Raw genomic sequence first — 24,884 nt, 5'->3', positions numbered from 1 at the left:
GAAGTACTGGTTTCTCCGCCCGTTTAGATGGTTGATTTCGAGACCTCAAATTCTAAATCTGAAATTTACTTCTTTCTCGAAAACTATGGCACTTCAGAGGGAGCCGTTTCTCACAATGTTTTAATACCATCAACCTCTCCCCATTACTCGTCACCAAGAAAGGTTTTATGCTAATAATTATTTTGAGTAATTACCAATAGTGTCCACTGCCTTTAAAGCTTGAAATATAAATGTCCAAAACAAAATTGCTGCTCTTTTGTAAAAGTTGTTTACAGGAACCATAGTTTAGAAGTTACTTTTTGTAGGGGGTCTATTATCAGTGAAGGGAAATGATTAAAAGACAAAGTGTTAAAAATAGAGTAACACGGAAGAATCTTTGACATTGACAAATGACTTTGATGTCCCCAACCTAGATTAGGAGTCTATCAGATAAAGAAACAGTCAATTTCCTTTGCAGTTGTCAGAAGTCCTCAGACAAATAAGCCATTATTTTGGACTCATTTTTATGTATTTAGGTTAGAGTGTTCTTTGAATGAAGAAACTAGGGCCTGGTATGAAGCCACAGGAATGTACGGTATGCTTCGTCTGAACTTACTGTGAGGTCAAACTAAGTTGAAGTCAATGAGGTTTCTTAGACTGTGAGACTGTTGTTCCTTAAGACACATGTGTTGCGTTCGTCAGAACATTGGCAGAAAATCAACAGAGAATCAGTGAACAAAATGTTCATATCATTTTATTTACATCCCATTTCGTGGCCCCTGGGCCAAATTGAATGTGATATTTACAAACAGATTTACAAGTAGTAAAAAATTACCAAGTGGGGTTAGAAAAACCTAAAAAACAGACATGAAAACAGGAATTGATGAGGAGTAGCCTACATCAAAAGAATAAACAATACACAGTTGAATCTATTTATTTGCGAAAACAGTAATAAGTGATGACGGTGAGAATCCAGTTGTCTTGTGATGTTAAGGCGCATATTGATTTATGTACATAATCTTTCTTTCATGTTTTGTAAAGGTTTTTGAGAAATCAATCACACTTAGATAGAATGTGTTACGTATGGGTGTAATATCTTATGACCTTATTTGGTTCCATAAATAGATTCTGTTCAAGTTGAAAAAGGAGAGATGTAAATAAGATACGGTGAACTCCCTGATGCATGTTGCCCTCCATCATACAATCTAGACTGTGTTAAGAGGAATATCAATTCCTTACTCCAACACCACCCCCCCCCCCCCCATGCACCATCTCTTTGGGACTCCTTGTCTGGTGCATGTTTCCCTCCATCCTACAATCTAGATTGTGTTAAGAGGAATATCAATTCCTACCTCCAACATCCCCTCATGCATCATCTCTTTGAGACTCCTTGTCTGGTGCAAGTTTCCCTCCATCCTACAATCTAGACTAGTTTAAGAGGAATATCAAATCCTATCTTTAGGGGAAAAATTACATCAACAACAAAATAAATCTAACAACAAAAAAGAAAGTTCAGTAATCCATTTAATCTTCTATTTCTTCCTCCCCTGCACCAAGCTGTGCTCACCAGGAGAACAACTTGATTCCTTCCTGAAACCAAAAGAGCAGGGTGCAGATACCATGACAATACGACCAACAAATGCAGAGTACATTTAGTTCAGACAGCTAGTTACACCTGTTCTATAGAGTTAGATTCTTGTTGTTTCCTATCGATGCTTTCAAGTGTTGAAAGCGTGTTTGTAAAGTCTACGGATCAGAACAAGTGCATCGGTAAACTCAGATGTTTTATGTGACACTTCATGCTCAAACTAGAACTTCCTGTCTTCTGTCTGCTCGAAAGTGGGTTTATTTGCTCGTCAAATAAATGAGAAATAGAGCTTTCAATTGAAACAAGCTAGCACCTAAAAAAAAAAAACAAGGTCGGGTTCGAATCCTACCAAGCTAACCACTGATTTCACAATGACAATAGAATAAAAATGGCCGTGAGAAATAGGTTAGCAGATGAAAGACCTTGTATAAATACAAGGTCTGAACCAGTCACAAGCAAATTTGCTTGTGACTGGTTCACTGCTATTTTTTGCTTCGATGAAGAATTTGCAAAGTACTTTTGCAACAGCTTTATACATGGCACTTGGGGGAAAACAAAGAACAATGCTTCCATCACAACAAACACAACAAACTTTGTTGTTTGTGCCTCTCAATATAAGTTGTTCATCAACCATCCAAATAACAATAAATGAATAAATGTAACGATTACATATGAAAAGGAAACAGTTTTTATTTAGACGTGGCCTGAGAATAATTTGCAGTTTTTTGTTTTCTGGGTCGTGGTGCCCGAGGCAGTGGTAGACGGTAAAGGTTGAACCAAGATCTTCCTGATTAAATACATCTCGAGAAATAATCAGCGGAACGAAAATCAATTGCACAAATAATGTGCGGGCAAAAATGATTTAATAACGTAATGTCAATAACTTAGAATAACATTTGTGATTCTGTCGGGATATGCGTAATAACAGACATATTTGCGCAAGAAGTGTAAGATCATCGAAGTGGGTGAATTTTCCTCTAGCTATTCCGTCAAACATCACAAAGAATGGAGTGAGATTTCTAAAGATGTTTATTGTACTTCAAGAAGAGGGTATGCTTTAATCTAATTGAAACCTTTTTAATTTTCTTCTTATTTTAAAAACTACACTACATCTGCTGCAAAACACTATTGTCAAAAGGAAATGGAAATTATAAAAACATAAAGCCCTTTGAGTCACTTAAATAAAATTGTTAAAATGTTCAATAAAAAGTTTCCTAATCACATTAATCAAACCTAAGAATTATATTTTAAAAATGAAATTAATATAACTATAGAGAGAGCATCCAAGGCTGACACATTTTTATTTCTGATAATAAATTTTGTGTTTCAGTACCAGAGTTTTATTAAATTACTGCAGTTTTAAGAAAAATGAGCAGCATCTGTTTGGAGTTTTCTTTTATCGTTTTTTCCAGTTGATCAGACTTATCTGAAACCAAACAAGACACTATTGTCAGTTTTTAATTTCATTTTGATAACACCAAACAAATTATTATCAGAAACAGTTTACCATAAGTGTATTTTGGTTAATGTATTAAATATCATCATCATAATCTATTCTCAACATGTTACTCGTGTTTTACGTTGAATATTGTGAGATTATTTTCACCAATGCTGTACTTATTCCATGATAAATGATAGACGAGCTGATTACACGTACACTACATTAAAATTATTCCTGATTATTAGTTAACATGTGTTTGTTTCCCCCGAACATACGCTGTTTATTTTCCCATGCTATGTTTTTGTAATCTCATCAATTTCACAAATTTTATTTCTAGTAGATAAATGTTATTTTTTTAAATTTCAAAGGGAACTTGATTGTGTAATTTGTAGTAAATTTCCCCCATTGAAAGACTATTTTTCCTCGATACATTTAATCCGTCCATATTTATTGTAATAAGTGAACTATATTTGACCATATTGCTTATTATTTGATCACAGCGTCAGCTTTATACCAGGTCATTGTTCCCTCACACAGGGGCTATATAGGTTAAATAACCAAATTTGTCATGCACTGCACACATCTATCTTAGATATTGAATTAATTGCCCATGAAGAGAGGCCGATGACCAAGTAACTCACTCTGTCTCTAGCCAAGGAGATAAGAAATAGACCACAGCTACCCAACTCAAAGATCCAATTCAGGGGGTAATTGACAGGAATAAATACAGTATACACATGTTTTATGTATCAGTCATTAAAGATATCTTCCTTCTTGTGGGTGACTAATAGCGATATTTCACAGACCCTCAAGCTTCTTGGTCAACTTCTTCAAATAAATATAAGGAATTACAATAATTAGCACACCTTGGAAGGGTTTTAATAGCGTAACGTTTTTTTTTTTAACTGTTCAATTGTTAAAAGGTGGTAGCTTATTTATATATCGGCAACAACTTCTTCAAATAAATCTTAGGAGTTACAATAATCAGGGAGAGGTTTTAAAAGCTTTAAGGCAAAGAACACATTTGTTTTTTGGAACCGTTCAATTGTTTGACATCTTTAAAGGTGGTAGCATTTTTGAGATATCGCCAACAATCGAGAGCGGTTATGTCCATGCAGGAAGACTAACTGGAAATAAACAATCTGAGTTCGTGTTTCATGCATGAAATGTTTCTTAGATTGACATTTTTTTAAAATCCCTTTCCCTGAAACCACATTATTTTTTCTTAGAAAGAAATTGTTTCTCTAAATTATATACAGCTGCATTACAAGTTAGTTTTGATGGTCCTTCATTTTAAGTGTAAGTACCAAAGATATACACTAAGTAACCCTACCTCTAATATTATTGGCCAAAACATGAATATATGGATTGTGCATAAAAGCAACTGAAATAACTTTTTATCCCCAAAACTCTTTTATCGCGGAATGTTGTGCTGTTGAATTTTTTGACAAACACAAGGCGGTCACCTTTGGGAATTTAGTCTAAAGGCTTTAAAAAATGCCACTTATACAAATGGTCTGCAAGAAGGAAACTTGATGCTGGTTGAAATTCTTTAGCCTTGAAACTCAAACTTGGCAAACTTTAGCCTCCCCACCACCTCCCAGACAAAACAAACATTGTAAACTGGACCAAATATCCTGCCATACAATATGCTTTATAAAAGGTAAAGTTGGCCTGAGTGCTGGGATCAGGGACATAAAATAAAAAAAAGCATTTGATTTGATTTGAAAAATTGAAGTATTAATAAACAGGATTGGTGAAGCCGAGAAAATAGTCACAGACAGTGTTCATGTTTTGTGTACTCGAAAAATCAAACCTGTGAAAATTTGAGATTTATTTGTTGTGAGATCTTTTTACATAACCATATTACTTAGAAGTGAAATGTTTCACAAAAATGCTTTATACTATCAAACGCTGCTATAGGCTTCTAAGCAAAGGTTTTTATTGCAAATAACTTCAAGAGAGATTACAAAATGTCAACCTTCTCTTTTAGTTTTCCGCAAACCCAAAGGGAAGGAAGACAGTAACCCCAGACAAAACAGTTTAGAGTCTATCTGCATCGTCATTCCTAACCTCCATCCTTCAATAGAGGATGTCCGATCTAGCTGCGGCCGGCCAAGGGGAATATCAACCCAACACCTCTAGTAATTTAAACAAATATTACTCGGGATCCCTCCCTTGTTTCGGATAGAAACCCATAACGGTGTTAAGGTGGATATGTCTTCAAGACAGGATGTAAGACGTGTTGAAGCAAACTTCTGCTTGTTTTAATAAGTGTAGAACGATACATCCTTCTTAATGTTGTCTTAAAGAATTCTTATTTCCCGTTACATGGAGGATTCTGGCTGTACAGTTTCCGCTACTTCAATTGACTGACAGAGAGGATTACAATTCCTACGTTTCTTTTTTATGATGCAATGTAGCTCTCCTTTCCCAAAACCCATTCACAATCTTTTCCAGGGCCTGTAATTACACGAAGGCCATGCCTCTGTTGCCCCTGGTCTTGGCCTTGGTGCCCCTAAGTTTCCAATAGAGTTTAAGACCAACCCATTCACAAACTTCTCCCAGGTATGGAACTACACAGAGGTCGTGGAGGCCATTGCCTCCGTTGCCCCTGGTCTTGGCCTTGGTGCCCCTTCAGAAGTTCCCCATAGACTTAAACATTTTCCAATGGAAGTGCTCTTTGCAAACTGAAAACGGCCTTGCTCTCCTTAGATGGAATTCACGCCTGTACTGCCCTTACATTCACACTTGATCCATCACTGATACCTATAGCCCCCATAAATTCCACAATGTTGGTAAATAAAAAAGTTGCATCCCCTTATGGTGATCCCTCTGATAACGCGGGTTTAGCTTGTATCGTAAACTTGGGTGTGATCCCTGGCTATAGGTGCAAAAATTGACCCAGTCAGTTTCCCTCATGGTTTATTACTTGATATACAAAAAAAATTAGTTTAGATTGTCTTACTTTTTTCTGAGCCATAAATAATTATATTTTTCACCTTAGAATAGAAATAGTTTCAATTGTACAATTCATAATACTTGGCTACCTTTGTGTAATTAGACTAGGGGGTTTGCCAAGAAAACCTCTTTCTGATCTAGTGGGCGAGATGTAGGAGTTTGTTATTTATATTAATTAATAGTTAAATAACAGGTGTTGTAAGCTCCTTTACTGAAATGTTTGATAAATACCTTTAGGAGGGTAGCATTTAGCACATTGTGATAACAAATTGTAATGTCCGCTTTTCTGAAAGTTGTGGCGACGCCTTGTTTATGATTGGTACCACAGTCTGACAGATAGGGCAAATGTTTACAAGAAAAGGTGTGAAGTGTCTGCTAATACAGGATGTCATTGTTAAGATTATGTTTGGACAAGAAATTGGGACATCCCTAAGGAGTTAACCTATGAATGATGTTAAGTAGAGTGAGGTAAGATGATTAGGGGTGATGGAGGGGTTAGTGGGGAGTGGGAGGGGGGGGGGGGTGAGGGGCGAAGGGGGTAGAGGGGTAAAGCGGAGGATGGGAGGGGCCTTCAACTGGCTGATGTCAGGTAAGAGAGGACAGGTACTAAGATCATTAGTTGTGATGGAGGGGTAAGTGGGGGGGGGGGAGATGAGAGGACATGTACTGAGATGATTAGAGGTGATGGAGGGGTGAGTGGGGGTGGGGGGGTAAAGTGGGGGATGGGTAGGGCATTCACCTGGTTGATGTCATGTGGAGAGGTACTAAGATGATTAGGGGTGATGGTAGAGTTAGTAAAGGGGTGGGGGAAATGGGATGAGAAGTGGGGTGAGCTATGGACAGCTGTGGAATGAAGACATGGGAGAATTTTTTACATTTGCTGATGTTATGAAGAGATAGGAATAGGATGAGTGAGAAATAAGGGTTGGCTGAATGATGTGGGGAAGTATTTTGACATGGGACCAGGATTTTCATGAAGTGAATCATTCAGACAGAAAGACACCCCTGGGGTAAACTTTCTGGACGCCAAAGGCAAAGAGACAGAGTTATTTTTCCTGTAACTGATGGTTATTCCTGTTCTATTTGCAAAAAGCACTGAACTTTTGTTAACCTTACAGTGCCCTTTGATATGAATCAAGCAATTCGATGGCTTTACATTTCCTGACAATGTGATGTTTTTCGTCAATTTTAGAAAGCTATGACTGACGAGCTAAAGTCTCACAAAGGAATCATCAGCCTGTAAAAATCTGGAGCAGAGGTGGATTCTATATATTTCTTTTTAATTATTTCCCTTTTTTATGTAATTTTTTCCCTCCATTCAGTTTCCTTTTGAAGCTTTTTATTCCACTCGGCTGACTCCTTGTTCAGTTTTGTAATGCTGAGGTCATTCATGCCGTTAGAAGGCTTAAATGCTGGCAAATCCTACTTCAGTGCAGCAGCTTCACAATTTTGTTTTCAACTTTAACTCAAATTGACTGAATTTATGGTGACAAGTATGAGGGGTGTATTGAATTGAATTCATAATAAATAATCGTTGTAAATCACACGTTCTGGAGTTAATTGTATTGAAAATATTTCAGTGGTGCCTAGGGTCTCTATTCACACTTTGATATTGTACTTTTATTTATACACGACGGAAATTCTAACACTTTTCACAACAGGTAAATTCATCAGCTGATTGCTTACACTGGGCCACAGAGGCAATGGAGGTGATTGCCTCCACGTCCCCTGATCATGCCTTGGTGCCCTTGAAATGCTCCAGTAGAAACTGATACTTCATGGAGGCAACGGAGGAGATTGCCTCCACGTCCCCTGATCATGCCTTGGTGCCCTTGAAATGCTCCAGTAGAAACTGATACTTCATGGAGACAACGGAGGCGATTGCCTCCACGTCCCCTGATCATGCCTTGGTGCCCTTGAAATGCTCCAGTAGAAACTGATACTTCATGGAGACAACGGAGGCGATTGCCTCCACGTCCCCTGATCATGCCTTGGTGCTCTTGAAATGCTCCAGTAGAAATTAACAATTTCCTCATAGGGTGCCTTTTACCAAGGAGAAAATGCCTTGGTGCCCTTGCCCTTTCAAAAACGAAGCATACAGGCCTGTGCTTAACTTTTTCAATAACCTTACACTGAGAGAGAGACACCTTGTTTTAATTACATGTATTTTATTTTTATTTATTTACTTGATATCCAACATTAACTTTACATTTCTGTTATATTTGATCCTGCTGATCGCGCTTCTTCTGCCATTGCTAAAGTTGAATTATACATTCATTATGGCAATACTTGGGGATTGAATAATTATACTTAAAAACTGAGATCTTGTTCCAGTTGGACAACTTGGCATATTTTTTTTTTTTTTTTTTTTACTTACAATGTTTTTTGATACCAAACAGCGAATATACCCCATTTACAAGTATCATTAAAAAAAAAGTAGTTTCACTAAAAAACACAATTTTTCCACTGGTCCATATTTTGACTGGTCTTAAAGTGTTTTAACTTACATTTGGCCAGCAGACAACTGTTTTCCACTTGTTTCTCCCAGGGATGACTGTTTGAAACATTGAGATTACACCAGGTTTTTTAGAGCTAATACTTAGAACTTCTAAAAGAGTTGGGTGTATCTACAAATTTTCTTTTGGCCTTTGAGAAAGTCTCTCACCTTTAAACGTCAGGCCAATAACTATTTTTGTGCTCAAGTTTACTACAATAAATGTTCTCAATATTAACCATTCTGTTATTAACCCATCCATTGAGAACATTTTTCCTACCTTCAAATTCTTCGGTTTGTATTGCTGCACATCACCACCGAAGGTCAAAAACAAAAATGATCTGAAACGAGCTTTGAAGTATCAAAAATCATAGCTACTACTACCAGTGACCATGCGTCACTATAATACATTATTTCTTGGAATGGTTCGTACTGACAAAAGAAATACTGTTATCACCCCGAATCCAAAGTGCAAACCAAACCCAAGCTGCATTTTCAAATAGCCCTATTTATGATTGAATAATATTAAATGATAATTCAATAGAAAATAATATTCTTAGTCTTTAACTGTAACCTTAGTAACACACTAACAAGAGCTTAGTTCGAGTGCGCACATTTACCGCGTAGTCGACTACTGACCGGCAACGTACATGCGCAGTGACTCACTCACTCGAACTACTCGTTTAGAAGCCTAGTCAAACCATCGACTTCGTGTTAGAATGGAACAGGCTTTTGTTTGGGACCAGTGAATAAACCATGGGCTCAAGGCTAGTATCAAATGGTCCACCACAGTAGTCGATCAATGGTCAACCAGCCTGGGTTTGAGTCAAAATAGTCAATCTTTAGTTTTAAAGCCTTGGTGCACACTCGTACTTGCTCCAAGTTGCACATGATACATGAGTGACTTGTTGGGACCATCTCGACATGGATGGTCCCAGGTCAAGCCACAATGTGCGACTGCAACCATATGGTCCCATGTCAAGTCACAAGAAGTGACTGCGACCCAGAAGGTCCCATCAGATGGTCCCATGTTAAGTCACAAGGTACCCATGTGCACCTTTGTTCTATCCCCCCCCAACCCCAACCTCCACTCATTTGTTTCCTAGTAGCAGAAGCTCAATCAGAAATCTGTTCTTGAAATAAACAGATCCAGTGAATTTGAAAAATAGTTTACTGCCTATCTTTAAAGGAACACGCCGCCTTGGATCGGTCGAGTTGGTCTTTGAAAAGCATTTGAAACCGTTTCACTGCACCTTTAAAGTTGAAATTAAGAAATAATCTGTAGAAAATAGCTCTTAAATGCCAGTGATCTCAACGTAGCAAAGTGTCCTTAATAAATGAAGCTATTTCTTCAGTTATCAGAGCAAAGTTTATAGGCCTATCTATTTAAAATCTAATCTTATATCTAACCGTAGTTTTCGAACTTTGGTTGTCTTTGTTTATAGCAGAGTTCTTGTTTTTTGGCCAGGAGTGTTATCACTGACAGACATAGCACACTAGAAATGTTCAAATTATTTATTATCTGATGACATTTGATTGCTCATTTTTCTTATCAGAAACATTTATGGCATAATTAGTAGTTTGAACCTGTGAGAGCAATGATACATGTACCTCAATAGGAATACAATGACATCATAATAAGGTCATCAGTTATCATGAAATCACAGCTTTGTTAAAATTTTGAACAACTTAATTTTTAAATTAAGTTTTTTACATGTTATACAATTTTTGTTTATAGCATTGGAAAGCTGTCTCTTAAACTCTCAAACAGAGACATTCTAAAACCTCAGTCTTGTGTTTACAGGGGGGAGTACAAAATTTACCAAAACCAATATCATGGCTTGAGGAAAGTACAAGTATACAGATCTTTAAAAGTGTATAAAACGCCAAACTATAGGGTAAGGTTTGCCATTCATGATGGTCTGCTCAAATTATTGACTTAACATCATCGAATACGGCAAACTCTAAAATAAAACAAGGGCTTGGATTCTGGAGGATTATCTCCTATGACTTAATCTTAAAGTGTCTCACCTTGACTTCCAGTTGGGTCTTCGTTGTCCTCTATTTTAAACGATGATGCGTTAGGGTCGGATTCAGCACACAAGACATCTCTCGGATTCTCTGGGAATACAAATGCAGTCGGAGGTGTCTCCATGGTGAACTCGTCGTTAGGTAAAAGCTTTCAAAGGTAGATTAGTCTCTCACATGACATACCGAGATGAGCTGAATCAAATTAAGTTCTGGTGTCTTAAGGGCTGCGTCTGCTCCTTTGAATCACTTCACCTCATTGGGTCTGGACACCTTAGGGCTTGGAAATCGCGCTTCCTGGATATCCTACTTGCTTAGTAACAAGCATTCTTATTGGTCAGAATGAGACGAGAGAGGTGTGCAGTGACCAGTAGGAAGTACTGTGTTATGGTGGTGAGAGAGTGTTTTTAAATGGTGGAAGTTCACAGGGCGGGATGGAAGGCTTCGGGGTGGTGGGCTTCCGTTTAGTACTATTAATTAAATCCAAATGTGACAGGTGAAAGCAAAACAGATTAGAAATCACAAAATACCAAAGAGTTCTGACTTGTAAAGTAGAAAAAACGGCTTAGAAATCAAGGTATACCAAAGAGTTTTGATTTGTAAAGTAGAAAAAACGGCTTAGAAATCAAGGTATACCAAAGAGTTTTGATTTGTTATGTAGAAAAAAAGACTTAATTTACTTTTAATGAAGTACTTTTAATTGTAGTAAAAACAAATCTTTGGAACTAAAGTACTGAAGTTATTTGACTTTTTGGCTTTCAACTACATCCAGCTTTCATGTCAGTTAACAATTAAATACGAACTTTGATTTGGATCGATTATATAACAAATTATCACTGAGAATCAAATTATGCTCTTTCTTTAAGATTTTAGATTTGGATTTATTTGTATACAAATGAAAAACATTTCATTAATCTTTAAATAGTGACTGAATGAAATGCTTGTAACCAATATGACAGTATGGTGAAAGTATGATTACTTTGTCTCTCGTCTCTGAAAAAGATATTTTGGTTGAGAGGATTTTTGAGTCTCTACTATGAGTAGCTGAACCCCTTAATCTCTGTCAATAATCGTTACATCAATGTGGAAACATTCTAATTACTCCAGACACCTTGTCATTAAGAAATCATAACCGATGATCTGTCTTGTGCTAACAGTCTCAGTGTACAACAACACCTGCTTCGAGTTAACACATCTTTTTATATCCGGTTTGTTTTGACTCAGTTTATACCCGCCGACCGCCCGATGTCCGAGTTGAACTAACGATGACACAACGATGACAGTTTGTTAAGCAACAGTTGTCATTCTTTCCCATAGGTGTAGTTGCGACTTGATGTACCACTGTCAGACAGCTCTACCAATCTCAGGGTTGACGACGGGAAATTCTTATTTCCTGTGAATTTCACAAAAGAAGGCATATTAAGAACGACAGACCAAAGTCATTTCGCTGTCTAGAGCGAAACTATCATAATAGGTGATTGTAGTTGTTTTTGTTTATTCTGATGTAGCTAGAATCAACAATGCGTTTCCTAAAAGCAACGCTACACAAATGGCAAGTGTTTCAGGAAATGTTTTGGCTTATAGTTAAAGTTTTTTGTGTACCATCTTCAATAACAGTATGTTCTGACCTAATACATGTACCTCATGATAGTTACAATCTCCCAGCCCCTATTCATTGCATTGACAACCTTTAAATGTGTTTTTTTCTACTAAAAATAAAATAAGAAAATTAGGCCTCTGAGAATGACACTTCCATTGGAAAATCTTAAAGTCTATGGAAAACTATTGAAGAGCACAAAGGCCAAGACCAGGGAAACCGCAATTTCCCTCCTCCCCCCCAAAAAAACCCAAACTAAAAACGTGTTTGAATTTTTAATAAAAAGTACATTTTTTTTTTTTTTTTTTGCATCAGGGATAAAGAATATAATTTGTTTTTGACCCTTACACCACTTTTTCATTATTGAGCAAGTTTCTTGTTCATTGTTCGAAAAGGTTTTTTTAAAGTCGTAATTCAAAACCATCATGACAGTGAAATAAAGAAAGGTCACCAATTATAAAGAGCGCCCTCTTGGAGTGTAATAACTGGGAGGTGATTAAGATTTTCCCATCGTGTTTTTCCCCACCATTTCCTTCTGCAAGATATTGCATAAATTAATTATAAACCAGAATTGCCTAAAACTGTTCTCACATCTGCCACAACGTTTGTCAGAAAACACTGGCAGTAAAATACAGGGCTGGAATTTTACACTATGAACCACAGAGTCTTAAAGTGTGTTACAATAATGTTTAAATAAAAGTGAATAATTTCAGACAACACACTGTAGTGGAAAGGAGAAAACATCACATAATTTCTGAATCAGATTTCCCCGGAATAAGAGAAGAGTATCACTTGTATATGATGATAACCTACTGAGTTTGAATTTCTTATATTATTGTATTTTATAGGCCCTATTGTTTCATAAATTAGCAATAAGTTCAAATTCAACGGAAAAGACTACATAAATTACACTGCTCAATTTCAAGCCAAGTCTCTTTGACATTCGTAGAAAACTCTCTCAAGACTTGGATGTCAGTTTATTTTTCCCAGGTATATGTTTTTTCTCCGGAAGTTTAATGATTGGGGTGGGTAATACCTTGTATTGGCCAAACAGATGTGACATACCAAATAAATGCAACAACATTTGTGACAAATACTTCACCAGATTTCTTAGTATTTTAACAGATCAAAATACACAGAAGTGGTCCAAAAAATAAACAAGTGCAGATTGTAAACTCATGGTCATATCTCTCACTCAGTACTTAAATTCTTCAGAGCTTGAAAATAAACTATTGACACCAGATTGTGCCACACCACCATACCAAACAACTAGCAGATAAGATTTGAAAAATTTGACAATTGACTGTTTCACATTCAGCTGTAAATTGTTTGTCCAAATTAAGACAATTTTGTTCCTCTATCTTTTTTTAATTCAAAGATGCTTAAGGGATATATTGAATAAAAAAACATTTGAAGATGTTTGTATTTTCTGGCAATTTTTTTAAAAAGAGAGGAAAATAACAGGAAAATAACAACAAAGTAGTGTGTGGAAACTTAAGTTTATCATTAGTACTCTAGGATAGGAGTCTCAGGACCCTACAATTTTGATAGGGCGGCATTTATTGGTTAAAACTTTTCAGATCATTTGATTGGTCAGGGAGATTTTGATAGGTAGCTTCTCATCGGTAACTTTCTTTATTTTGAAGAAACTTCATTTAATGTCACTCTGTCTTAGAACATTCTTCTAACATTCTCAAGAAAGTTTAACAATATTCATGACAGAATGTGAATAGTACAAATTGCACAAACAATTATGACAACATGGTATTTAAATAATTAAAATAATCATAAGACATAATGTGGTAAATCATCATCATAAACGAACAGAATTTCGGATCTATTTGTGAGAGAATATGGTGCAAACATGCTTGTTGGTTGCTCTGAAATCACATACGCGAAGGTAGTGAAGGCAGGATTAAAACAATTATGATTTATTTCTCAACATAATTCCATAAATGTCCAGACAATAAACACGAGACTGCATCTATATAGATCGTTAATAATTAACAAATACAAACATCTAAGTTTAGTGACTATCCCACCATCCCCAATTCGACCCGGTGAACTGACATTTTAGACCGACTCCCCACCCCACCAAACATTCACGACACGAGTAGTCAAATTCGTTTGTAATATTATTTTTGTCTATGACATTGGACGTGAAGGTATGAAATTCACAAAAATCGCGATATTTTAATTACAATTTGCAATATAATCACGCCAAATATTGTTCACTATGTGTGACACACATCCGTTTGGGTTACATGAGGAAAATAAGAATTTCTCTAGCTATACATGGGTATAAATATATGAACTAATTGACGGTACTTACCGAAAATTCAAGCTAGTTTTGTTGATCAACTCACGGCAAGTTTGTCCTTGGTGCGGGAGAGCTGTGTTGTTTGTCCACACACACACGACACACGCACAACACGCATTGAGCACAACAACCTTGACAAAATGGTCACATTTTATTATAGTTGTAGGGGGTTTTAAAACCACAAAAATGAGGGTAAAACAACCTTTTGTACTAAATGTTCTTATAATCACATTTTTGAAAAATGTTGGACTAAATTTTGTAAAATTTATGTCAATATTAATTAAATATGTCGCTCAAAGGTAGATTTTCTCACGAACGTACGATTTTTAATATAATTGTCAATCAATTATAAATTTGCTACCCCTATAACAAAGTGGAGTTTGCTTATTATTTATTTTAGAAAATTAAAAGCACAACCAATCTGAAAAAGGTATAAAAAATCCTCTTTCATAATTTTAATGTTTTCCAAATCTTTGATAATTCCAGCACGAGACATTTGATTGAGTTTATATTCAAAAGTATACTTTTGTTGGGGGAAATTGTTTAGATTTGTTAAAATTAATTGTGGTCGATGGAGTGAACATGGAGGTAACAACCCTTGACAGGTTGTAGGTTAAAGTTTATATCTCAGACGATTCCAATAATTGTGGGGGTGTGTTTAGAAACAAGAACACGTTTTCGCTGTCTACTTTCCTTTCAGAATGACCACGTGAGAAGAAACGAGATGACCAATTGCTTTCATAAAAACAAACAGTGTATAATTCTTATCCTAAAGGTGGTTTATTTGCCAATGGATATATCAAAATAAAATTTGACAATTGTGGGATCCCCTTTAAAATTGTGAAGTTTTACGAATTTGATAACGTGTGAATTGTACATGAACTTCGATTGCGGTGCGTGTGTACAGTATGTACAGAGCGCAGGAGGCGCTATGTAAGTAAATGCATGTCCCATGTTCATTTGTGACAACGCTCTAAACTACATTTGAAAGCCTACATATCATTGCGAAATTCTCCTATGCATCGGCTGCCATGATTATGCCATCCCTTGAAAACCATTGGACCTGAGAGTTGAACTACCGGTGGTCACTTAGGAGGAAGGAAATCTGCAGACAGCTCTCATTTTGGACTTGAAATCGCCTCGGGAAATTCAGCATTTTCAGCTGAAGGCTGAGCGTGTGGCAGAGGGCGATAGTGGCAATTCTGCCGTGTTGTGCGTATTGCACACACGCTGTGGTCAAGCAGTGCAGCACTGCCCATCCCACCCTGTCCATCGTCCTTGAACTAAAGCCACTCCGGCCACGGCCAAAAGGAGTTGAAAGGTTCAGCTAGCGAATGATTTGTTTGACGAGGTGACCAACATTGCAAAGTTTTTCTCCGGAGGACTGTAGTAGCCGGGGAAAAAGGAGAGAAAAACTGTCGAAATTCTACTCGAGTGAAGACTGTGTGAACACGTTTTGAATGTTTAACATGGCGTTAGCGGTGTCAGGTAAGAACCATGCTTGGTTTTGTGGAAAATTACTGCTAATTTTATGTTTTTTTCATGTGGTTTATTCAATGGGGTGGTCAGTACGGTCAAACCGCAAAGATTCGACCGTCCATGCGGTGACCAGTCGTGCCATAGAACTTGCCTTTTCACCAGAATGTGTCACCCTAATTATAATAACAAATCGGTCAAACCAAATATGGGTCATTTTTGATGATTTTTTCCCAACTCGTTTGGCCTCCTTTTGGAATTATTACCCAACATTTTAATAAGTGTAAATGTCGTCTTTCCACAAGGTGTGTTTTAAGTGGAATTTTTATAAAATTTACGCATTGAAATTAACTTTTAATAGGTAGATTTTCCCCTAACTTTTTAATGTTTCAGGGAATTTGTGTGTACAGGTGAAGAATGAATTTCTGCAATTTAATTAATGTTGTCGTAATGTTGGCCTTTCTACATGTTCTAAAATCTAGGAAGTTGTGGTTTTGAATATTATTCAGATATAAGATATGTCAGGCCTGATACTTCACGGAGGCAACAGAGGCGATTGCCTCCGTTGCCCCTTGTCATTGCCTTGGTGCCCGTGAAATGCTCTGGTAGAAATTTACAATTTCCTCATAGGGTGCCCTTTGCCAAAGAGAAAATGCCTTGGTGCACTTGCCCTTTGAAAAACGAAGCATACAGCCCTGATATGTTTGAGGGGGTTAGTGCCGTTGATAATTATTATTGCATAATTATGGAACGACTCTTTCACATTTTCCTAGCTGATTATCTCCTTACTTTCAAGGAAAGGACTTTTAAAGACTCGATTGTTTGAAGCTTTTTTAATGTAATTATTGCTTTGTTTATCATGTCATGTTGTTTTATGTGTTGCATTATGCGCTTAGTCTCTTGTCGTAATTATTATTAAATTTATTTTACATTTTTTTGCTTTTTGATCAATGATAAACCTATTTTTATCAAGAGTGGTATCAGAGGGCTCAAATGTTAATGCATACGAAAGTAAGGACAAAATGTGTTTGTGTTTAGTAAATTCAGCGTCTTTACGTCAAAAACAATTTTTGTTCTTCTTAATTGCTTGCCTAAAATTTAGTAGAAATATTTGTATTCTGTATGCAGTTATGGGGATTAAACAATGAAATTCTTGATGTAAATCGATTGAAAGATTCATGCCCAAACCAAACTTCAGTCAATCATAATATATAAAATGAATTCATTTAAAATTTGTCCTTTTTGGTGTTTTTGCCTTGATTTTTAAAATGTTTAACATGATGACTCGATTTGACCCAAGGACTAAAAAAACAGGCTACATAAACACACCATTGTTAGTGCATTACCTCCATGGTTAGTGTAAACAAATATACTGGTATTTGTTGCCCTGAACAAAGATAGGCTACACACCGTTCAAAAATGTTTTAATCAGTTTATCGTGAAAGAACACTTGGTTTATGATACCAGTCTATTTAGAAATAAAGTTTTTTTTTTCCTTTTTCTTTTTTCTTCCTTTTTTTTTCCCTTCCTTTTTTTATATATATTTTTTTTTAAATATTTATGACTGATTTCCCTTCGGAAAAGCATAGAAAAATGCTCAGCAGTAAAGTTCATGTATGTCTCAGTTGCTACTCAAAACTCATCACTTTCTCACTAATTAGTAGTAGCAGTCAGTGTGCAAAAAAATGCTTAGTCAAAATATTTTACCATGGAAAGTTACCCCTCACTTAGTGACGCTCAAGGTGCTTTAAAACACAGTATTTTCCTGTAAACGTTTGAAGACGTTGATGTGGGGGGGGGGGGGTAGAAAGTGTGTAGCATTTATAATATTAATACTGGCTTCTTATATAGGGCGCATATCCCTCATTCAGTGACGCTCAAGGTGCTTTAAAAGTATTTTCCTGCATGGTATGTGGGACTATGTTTGAAGACTTTGGTTGGGAGGTGGTAGAGAGTGTGTATGACTTCGGGGAGGGAGGGGGGGGGGGGTTGAGAGTTAACGTATAAGACATGCAGGAGATGACTCAAGATACCTGTGTGTAGCGGTCATTAGATCCGGATGCTCGTAATAATTGAACCCATTCACTATCAAATTCTAGTCAGTTTCATCCCAGATTATGTGGTATCAAAAGATCTTTAAGATCAATTTTTTTTATGTAAGTAAATCATTGTTCTAAGTTTGGCAAGTAGCGCACCGGAATCAAGTTGTTCATCATTGGAATGACCTTATTTACACTTATATCTTAATTTGTAAAAGTTTCATTGAAGCTTTGACTATTTACACAGAAAAGTACACCAGTAAAAAGTTAGCAAAATAGAAATCAAAGCCTTATTGACAAAAAGGTGCATGAACACCATAATAGTGTAAAAACAAAACAATGCAGCTTAAAGGCAGTGGACACTATTGGTAATTACTCAAAATAATTATTAGCATAAAACCTTATTAGGTAACGAGTAATGGGGAGAGGTTGGTAGTATAAAACATTGTGAGAAACGGCTCCCTTTGAAGTGGAGTAGTTTGATTTCGAGACCTCAAGTTTAGAACTTGAGGTCTCGAAATCAACCATCTAAACGCACACAACTTCGTGTGACAAGGGTGTTTTTTCTTTCATTATTATCTCGCAACTTCAACGACCAATTGAGCTCAAATTTTCACAGGTTTGTTATTTCATGCATATGTTGACATACACCAAATGAGAAGACTGGTCTTTGACAATTACCAATAGTGTCCACTGTCTTTAAGTACAAAAAGAGCTTTTAAAAAGTTCACCCAAAAATATAAACCATCTGTGTCAGATGAAGAGTATTTGTGGGCCAATACTTTGTAGGGCTAGTAATCTCTAAAAACCAAGCTTGTGGTCATACCCCCTTTGTGTTTTAATGTACATAGTAATTTACACCAGATTTTGATGTGGGGAGCACCCCCTGCTGTTAATGTGAGCAATATAGCTCATACACTTACTTGATGTATAACCTCACCTTGAACCAACATCAAGATTGCCAACTCATATTCAAAAAAACCTTCAAGGCTTTAAATTGATTTGTAGTTTACTTTAGATGTGTGTCTCAATTATACTGGTGCCCTTTTTTCTTACTGGGTGTTAAGGCTTGAATTGTTGGTTATACAAATATTCAACTCTTCCAAAATCTGTTATGATTAGGCCTGATTTTATTATTATTGCAGGTAGAATTTTGCGCTATGGAATAGAAAATAGGTTTTGTCAATTTTTCTGGCGTAACAATACATGCTTCTAATAGTGATAGCAATAGTGTCTTGAATCCCAACCTTACACTAACAACGATCCCAAATTCAACTTATATTTAGGTCTTGTTTTTATTTTAAAATTGTCTCATCTCAATCTTGGACTTTAATATAAGTCTGTGTACTAAACAAGTGTGGATTTGGACAACTCTATGTTGTTGTGTACGTAGTCAAGTTGAATGTGGACTTGAATAGATTAGAAAAATCTGACTTATATTTTGGTGTTTTTATCAAATTTGTCTAGGTCTCAATGTTTGATTAAGTCCTTGTGCAGTAAACAAGTGCAGACTTGGGCAACTCTATGTTGTGTTCATAGTCAAGTTGATGTGGACTTGGATAGTTTATTGGGAGACCCAGTAGTTTATTCAAACAAATAACTCTTTGGTTCCAGATGGTTCCAGAATGCACTATGCAGAGAGAGTGACAAGCAGGTACAATTATGTCCCACCTCAATCCAAATAGGATTAGTCTTTGTATGAAGAAGTGTTTTGTTCACAAGGAAACCACACTAAGGAAGCCATTCACAATGTATTTTTTAACATATGCTTGACATGAAATCACAAGGGACCTTTGTTAAAAAACCTTTTGACTGTTTATACAAATAAGAGTAATTCCAGAACATTACTTTGTCATGAACCAAAACCCCAGAGATTAAAATCTTAAATGAGCCTGCAAAACCCAGCCTCTTAAGCGATTTGAGTACTTTTTGTAACACTAAACATAGGCCTAATGGCCACATATTTTATAACTTGCTTAGTTTTAACATGGTTTGAAGATAATGATGGTAGAAATCGTCCCTTAAAATGTTACTTGCTGAGTTCCTGAAGTGCTGGGTTTTTTTTTTGAGAAGTGAGTAAAACAAGTCACAAAAAAAACATTTTTGTCTCAGTCAGTAAGATGAAAATTATTTTAGCTTGTAAAATTGTGTTAACCAGAATGGTAAAATACCATAACATTTGGTACTTCTGGTAATTTCTCCAAAAATTTATGACCATTACGTGGTAAAGAGTAGACCACTGGAAAGCTATAACACTGTTAGAAATTACAACCTTTAAAGAAATTTAGTTGAAGTTAAATTTTCGACTGAAATTATGGTATGGGAAAGGCTTCAGGCATGAAGCCTTTTCATCTGAAAGCACACAATTCAACGCAACAAGGGTGTTTTTTCTTTTATTATTTTCATGCAACTTGGATGACCAATTAAGCCGTAATTTTCACAGGTTTGTTATTTGATGCATATGTTGGGATACACAAAGTAAGGGTACTGGTCTTTGACAATTACCCAAAGTTTCCTTGCATTTAATAAATCTTTGATATGATTTTAGAAACGTGCTCATCATTGATCGAGTTGACCTCACTCTATTCATCTTTATGATCTGATGTCATAATTCAATGCTTTAGTAAATGCCTTTTATCCTTTGATGCTCATAACATTTGTCCTCCATTAACTTCTATCTATGACCTCAAGTGTCTAATTTTGAGCTTTCAAAGTACACAGCCTGACCTTCAACCTCTTCATGAATAATGCATACATCCTGTTGAATTATTCATAAGCGCTTGAACATGGTTGACCTGAATATTGCTTGCCAGGGATGTTCTTTTCTCTAGAGGAATGTTCCATGTCCTGAGATGACCTTAGATGTTGACGTCATGGTACATTGTCCTCAGTCATCTGACCTTCACCCTTTGTTTATCCTGAATTATTCATGTCTCTGGTTTTATTTTGTTGGATGGTCAAGGCAGTCTTTGCATTGTTGATATGAGTGTTTATAAACACATCAAATACAGCATGTAACTATTTGTACAATGTAGTGCTACCAGTGCTATTATTACGGTTTCTTTTTGTGAATAGGAAACTAAATTAAAAATTCTAGTATTCAAGTCTTTTGAGTTTGAATTACCGTTGAAAGTTATTTGTTAGGAAGAAAGGATCATCATGATTAGAAAGTAAATCATTAGTTTCAAACAGAAGAATTTCAAAATTTAATAAATATTCAACTGTTTAATTTTTTTTTTTTATTCAGGAGGAGTGTTTTGGTTTTTTTTTTTTCCCACACAGACATTATTATGACATTTCATTTTGAAAATGTGAATGTTTTTGTTTAATAAAAATAAGAAAAGAGAAACAAAAAATGAATAGTTAGGCTAAGTAAATGCTTTTAAGAAAATCAAGTGTTTTTTAAGCATTTTTCTAAAGAACTGAATGTAATTAGTCAACTAAAACCCCTGAAATATTTAATGTAGTTAAAAATTATCTTCTCTTTTATATTGAATGGGATTCTAAAAGGTTTTTATCTAATATATTACCAAACTGAAAGTGTTTTTTAGTTGGTCATCTTAATTCTCATATTCCCCCCTCCCCCATGAATATTTCAGATGCTCCTTTCCACATGTTTCTAATTCCATTTCAATAACCAACGAAGTAATCAACTAAAGTATTGTAGGTAAAACCTATTCCATTTTAGTATATTGTGGTCTGACGACGCAGCAACCTTCATAAGGTGGTCAACCGTCGACCAATTCTATGTCCGTGCATAATTTGGCTGAGTAAGCCTATATTTATTATGAACTGCTGTGGTTAAAGGCAGCGTGTGTGGAAGCTAGCAATTTGTATTAGTCCCAAAATAGCGTGGAGCTAGCTACGTTGCTGGAAGGGTTGCCTTGCTTGACCGGTATGCGGTATGGTACGGCGGCCATGTTTGCTGGTCAGTGTCCGCACATGTTTGTTCTTATTGATCGGTAGTGCATGGTACCGTTGTGCGTCGTCGTTTATTGGAAATAAGATTGGATTTATGTGTGGCTCCTGAGGGAACAAACTGCTACCCTTTTGACACTGTTTTATCCTAAGGTTGCGGGTTTCTCTGGTTCAAAATTCTGAACACACAGTAAAATATTCGTGGATTTACACTCATCTTTAAAGATTTTATTTTAGTCAATGTCAGGGATCTAATGTGTCCTTTGATACAGTGTTTACGTGTTTGTTTTGGTTGACTCATAAATTTTATCTGACAGTAATTGGTTATGTTTCATATTTAGTCTGTCTGTTTTGAAGGACTAGCTTGCCTGTCTTGTAATTGCTTTAATGAAGCTCTCAATCTCTAGAACAAACTGCAAGGTGGCGAGTGACTCAACGTAAAGCTCAAAGGACTAGTTTGCTAATCTAATCAGTTTTTAATATTCAAAGAGCATGTTTGCCAGTCTAATTTAAATGTTATGGCATAATCAATTTCAAGTCCTGGGCCATTTTTTGAAGCAAACGGGGTCCGTCAATCTTGAAGCCAAATGCAAGGTGCTGAAAGACATTTCACATATTTCTCCTCAGTCTTCTTATGGATGCTGTTAGTCATTCACTGAGGTCTTAAAGTTCACTTATATGTAGTAGATGAAAAAAGACCTGTGTCTGGTACCCTACATATACTAATGACAATGGCAGTTGTAATTCTCATGATATAAAAGGAACCAGACTTTTAAAAAAAGGTGAATCCCCCTCAAGTTGTTTTCCATGTTATTGATTGTCATTCAAAATCTTTGAAATGTCCATCATAGTGACATTTCTTGACTTCTAGAATCTTTCAAGTTTAACAAGCTACAATTTGTTTCAAACCATATATAAATCTTTCAAACCATATATATATTTTATGTAATATTTGATGTTGTGCTGGCGGTGCTAGAAAGCCATGGGAAGTTTGGATACGCTGTAAAGTAGCATAACTCGGACTCGGAGCGTATAGTTTAGGTTTGTAGTGAGTTACAAACATCATGTAGATCAAGACTTAATTATTGTTTTCTTTAAGGACATGGCTTTTCAGCTTGGGTCTTTTAGTTTCTGTAAAATGCTGAATTTTAATTGATAAATTTCATACAGAATTTAATTTGACGCTCTTGGGGCTTTTTACCGGCCATTAGCAGGGTTCTGGAACGCATCAATTTATCAATCAAGTTTTGAAGAAACCTCTAGAGAGTTGATTTATTTGATCCGACATCAGTGAATTGATTTGATGATTGATTTGATGATTGATTTAAGATCTTCAGGCTTCCTGTTCAGTCAAATCTCACAGATTAACAGCATTCCTGGAATGAGTAGGATGAGCAGTTGAACAAGATACCCCTTGCCCCCCCCCCCCACCCCCATTAGGAGTATTTGTCCTGAATATTTGTAGAAAGCGTTTCCGAGAAAATAAACCTATTTACTTTACTTGAAGGGACTGCAAGAAAGAAATCTGTCAATTTGTCTAAAAAATTAGACATTGTTTAGGCGTGGTGTTAGAACTACCTCCATGGTGTGAGTGTTCTGTGGGGCCCAATTTCATGAATGATGTAAGCATATAAACTTGCTAAGCAGGGATAAATCTTGCTTTACTGTTTACCAGCCAAATACCATAAAGTATACATTGTTGCGAATGGTGCCCCACTCATTTTTTTAATAGAAAAGTCAGTTGTTAAAAGTTGTTAGTATTTTCGGTTGAACAGATTTATGATGAAAAAAATGTCAAAACCTAGTCAACACATTTTGAATTGGCTGGGAATGAAAGAAATTTGTTAAAGTACTTCTTTAAAACCAGTAAGCATCTTAATTGACTCGAGTTGTATTTAGAAATCTTATTACCCTTAGCTCAATTTCCGTTTTTGATCAAGTTTACCCCTCTTTTAAAGATGCTTCAGGACACCCTGTCAGTCAATGCATTATTGCCAAAACCCAATTTACTCCTATCTCCATAACTTGAACCTCCGTCACATTCCTAAACACCCCTCCATGAATAATGGGTGAAGCCAATTACTTGAGAGGGTCCCACTTGGCATTGGCTGAATCAATCTCATAGTGAGTTACCATTCCGCTGGAGAAACCACAATGAACAACCGGTAACCCAGCTTCCTACCAACCATCTCCCTGGGTAGTTAGTACAGCAATGCAGCAGGATACCAATCTTCCGTCATATTAAAGGGGAAGCTATGTCACTCTGTACTTGATAAAAACACAGCGGCACAAAAATGATTCATTCCTGTTTGCTTGGTTTTTTATTTTTGAAAGGGCAGGGACACTATTAAGGGCATTTTCTCCTTCGTAAATGAACCCATATTGTAAATTTCTACTGGAGCATTTAAAGGGCACCAAGGCAATGACTAGGGGGCACAGAGGAATCGCTTTTGTCGCCTCTTTGAAGTATCAGGCCTGCGCTTTAATTTCATAGTATCTTTCTTAATAATAATTTGGCCCATAAATCAGCACGTTGATTATAGAACCAAACAATGAAACATCACCTTTAAGGCTATTGTCTTCCTGTCTTTGTTTAGCTTTCAGAACTAGCAAATCCTGTCTCTTTTTAAAACACATTACCGATGTAAGTAAGGTTTGCAGTGACACCATGTAAAATGTCTTTGGGAGTAGTGGTCACTCTGAGAAGAACCGGTTTGTTCTGATCAGCGTTTCAGAGATAAATGTATTGTTCAGGATAAGTTTTAGGTCTCGATTTTTCTGTCATCAGACTTCGACTATCACCAACTTCTAACGTCTCTGCTTTGAAAAGCATTTTATAAAAAAATATATCAAAATGCCTAAGGGAGTAGTTTTAGGTTAGCTTTAGATACGTAGGAAGTGATGAGAGAATATACTCTACTGTACAAATGCCTGGAGGGACAAAAGGAGAAAATTACACCCGAATCTGCATCTAATCCCAAGCTCTGATATTTGAGAAATTAAAAACAACTATTGTACCTCAAGCATAAGAAGTAAAATCAGA

The 24,884-nt window shown here is 36.3% G+C and overlaps 1 protein-coding gene across 1 annotated transcript in view; it reads right to left on the bottom strand.

Moving 5' to 3' along the window:
* Positions 1-15,464, bottom strand: part of LOC117305134 (nuclear receptor subfamily 1 group D member 1-like) — a 29,145-nt gene extending 13,681 nt beyond the window's left edge. The window contains exons 1-3 of the mRNA XM_033789906.1: positions 15,405-15,464; positions 14,421-14,539; positions 10,495-11,884 (exon numbers count right to left, since the gene is read on the bottom strand). Of these exons, the coding sequence (XP_033645797.1) occupies positions 10,495-10,618 (124 nt within the window). The 5' untranslated portion in view covers positions 10,619-11,884; positions 14,421-14,539; positions 15,405-15,464. The remainder of the gene's footprint in view (positions 1-10,494; positions 11,885-14,420; positions 14,540-15,404) is intronic.
* Between the last annotated feature and the right edge of the window lie 9,420 nt (positions 15,465-24,884).

Source organism: Asterias rubens, chromosome 22 (assembly GCF_902459465.1).
Source record: "Asterias rubens chromosome 22, eAstRub1.3, whole genome shotgun sequence".
In the NCBI taxonomy this organism is placed as follows: domain Eukaryota; kingdom Metazoa; phylum Echinodermata; class Asteroidea; order Forcipulatida; family Asteriidae; genus Asterias; species Asterias rubens.
This window is presented reverse-complemented; position numbering and strand designations above follow the sequence as displayed.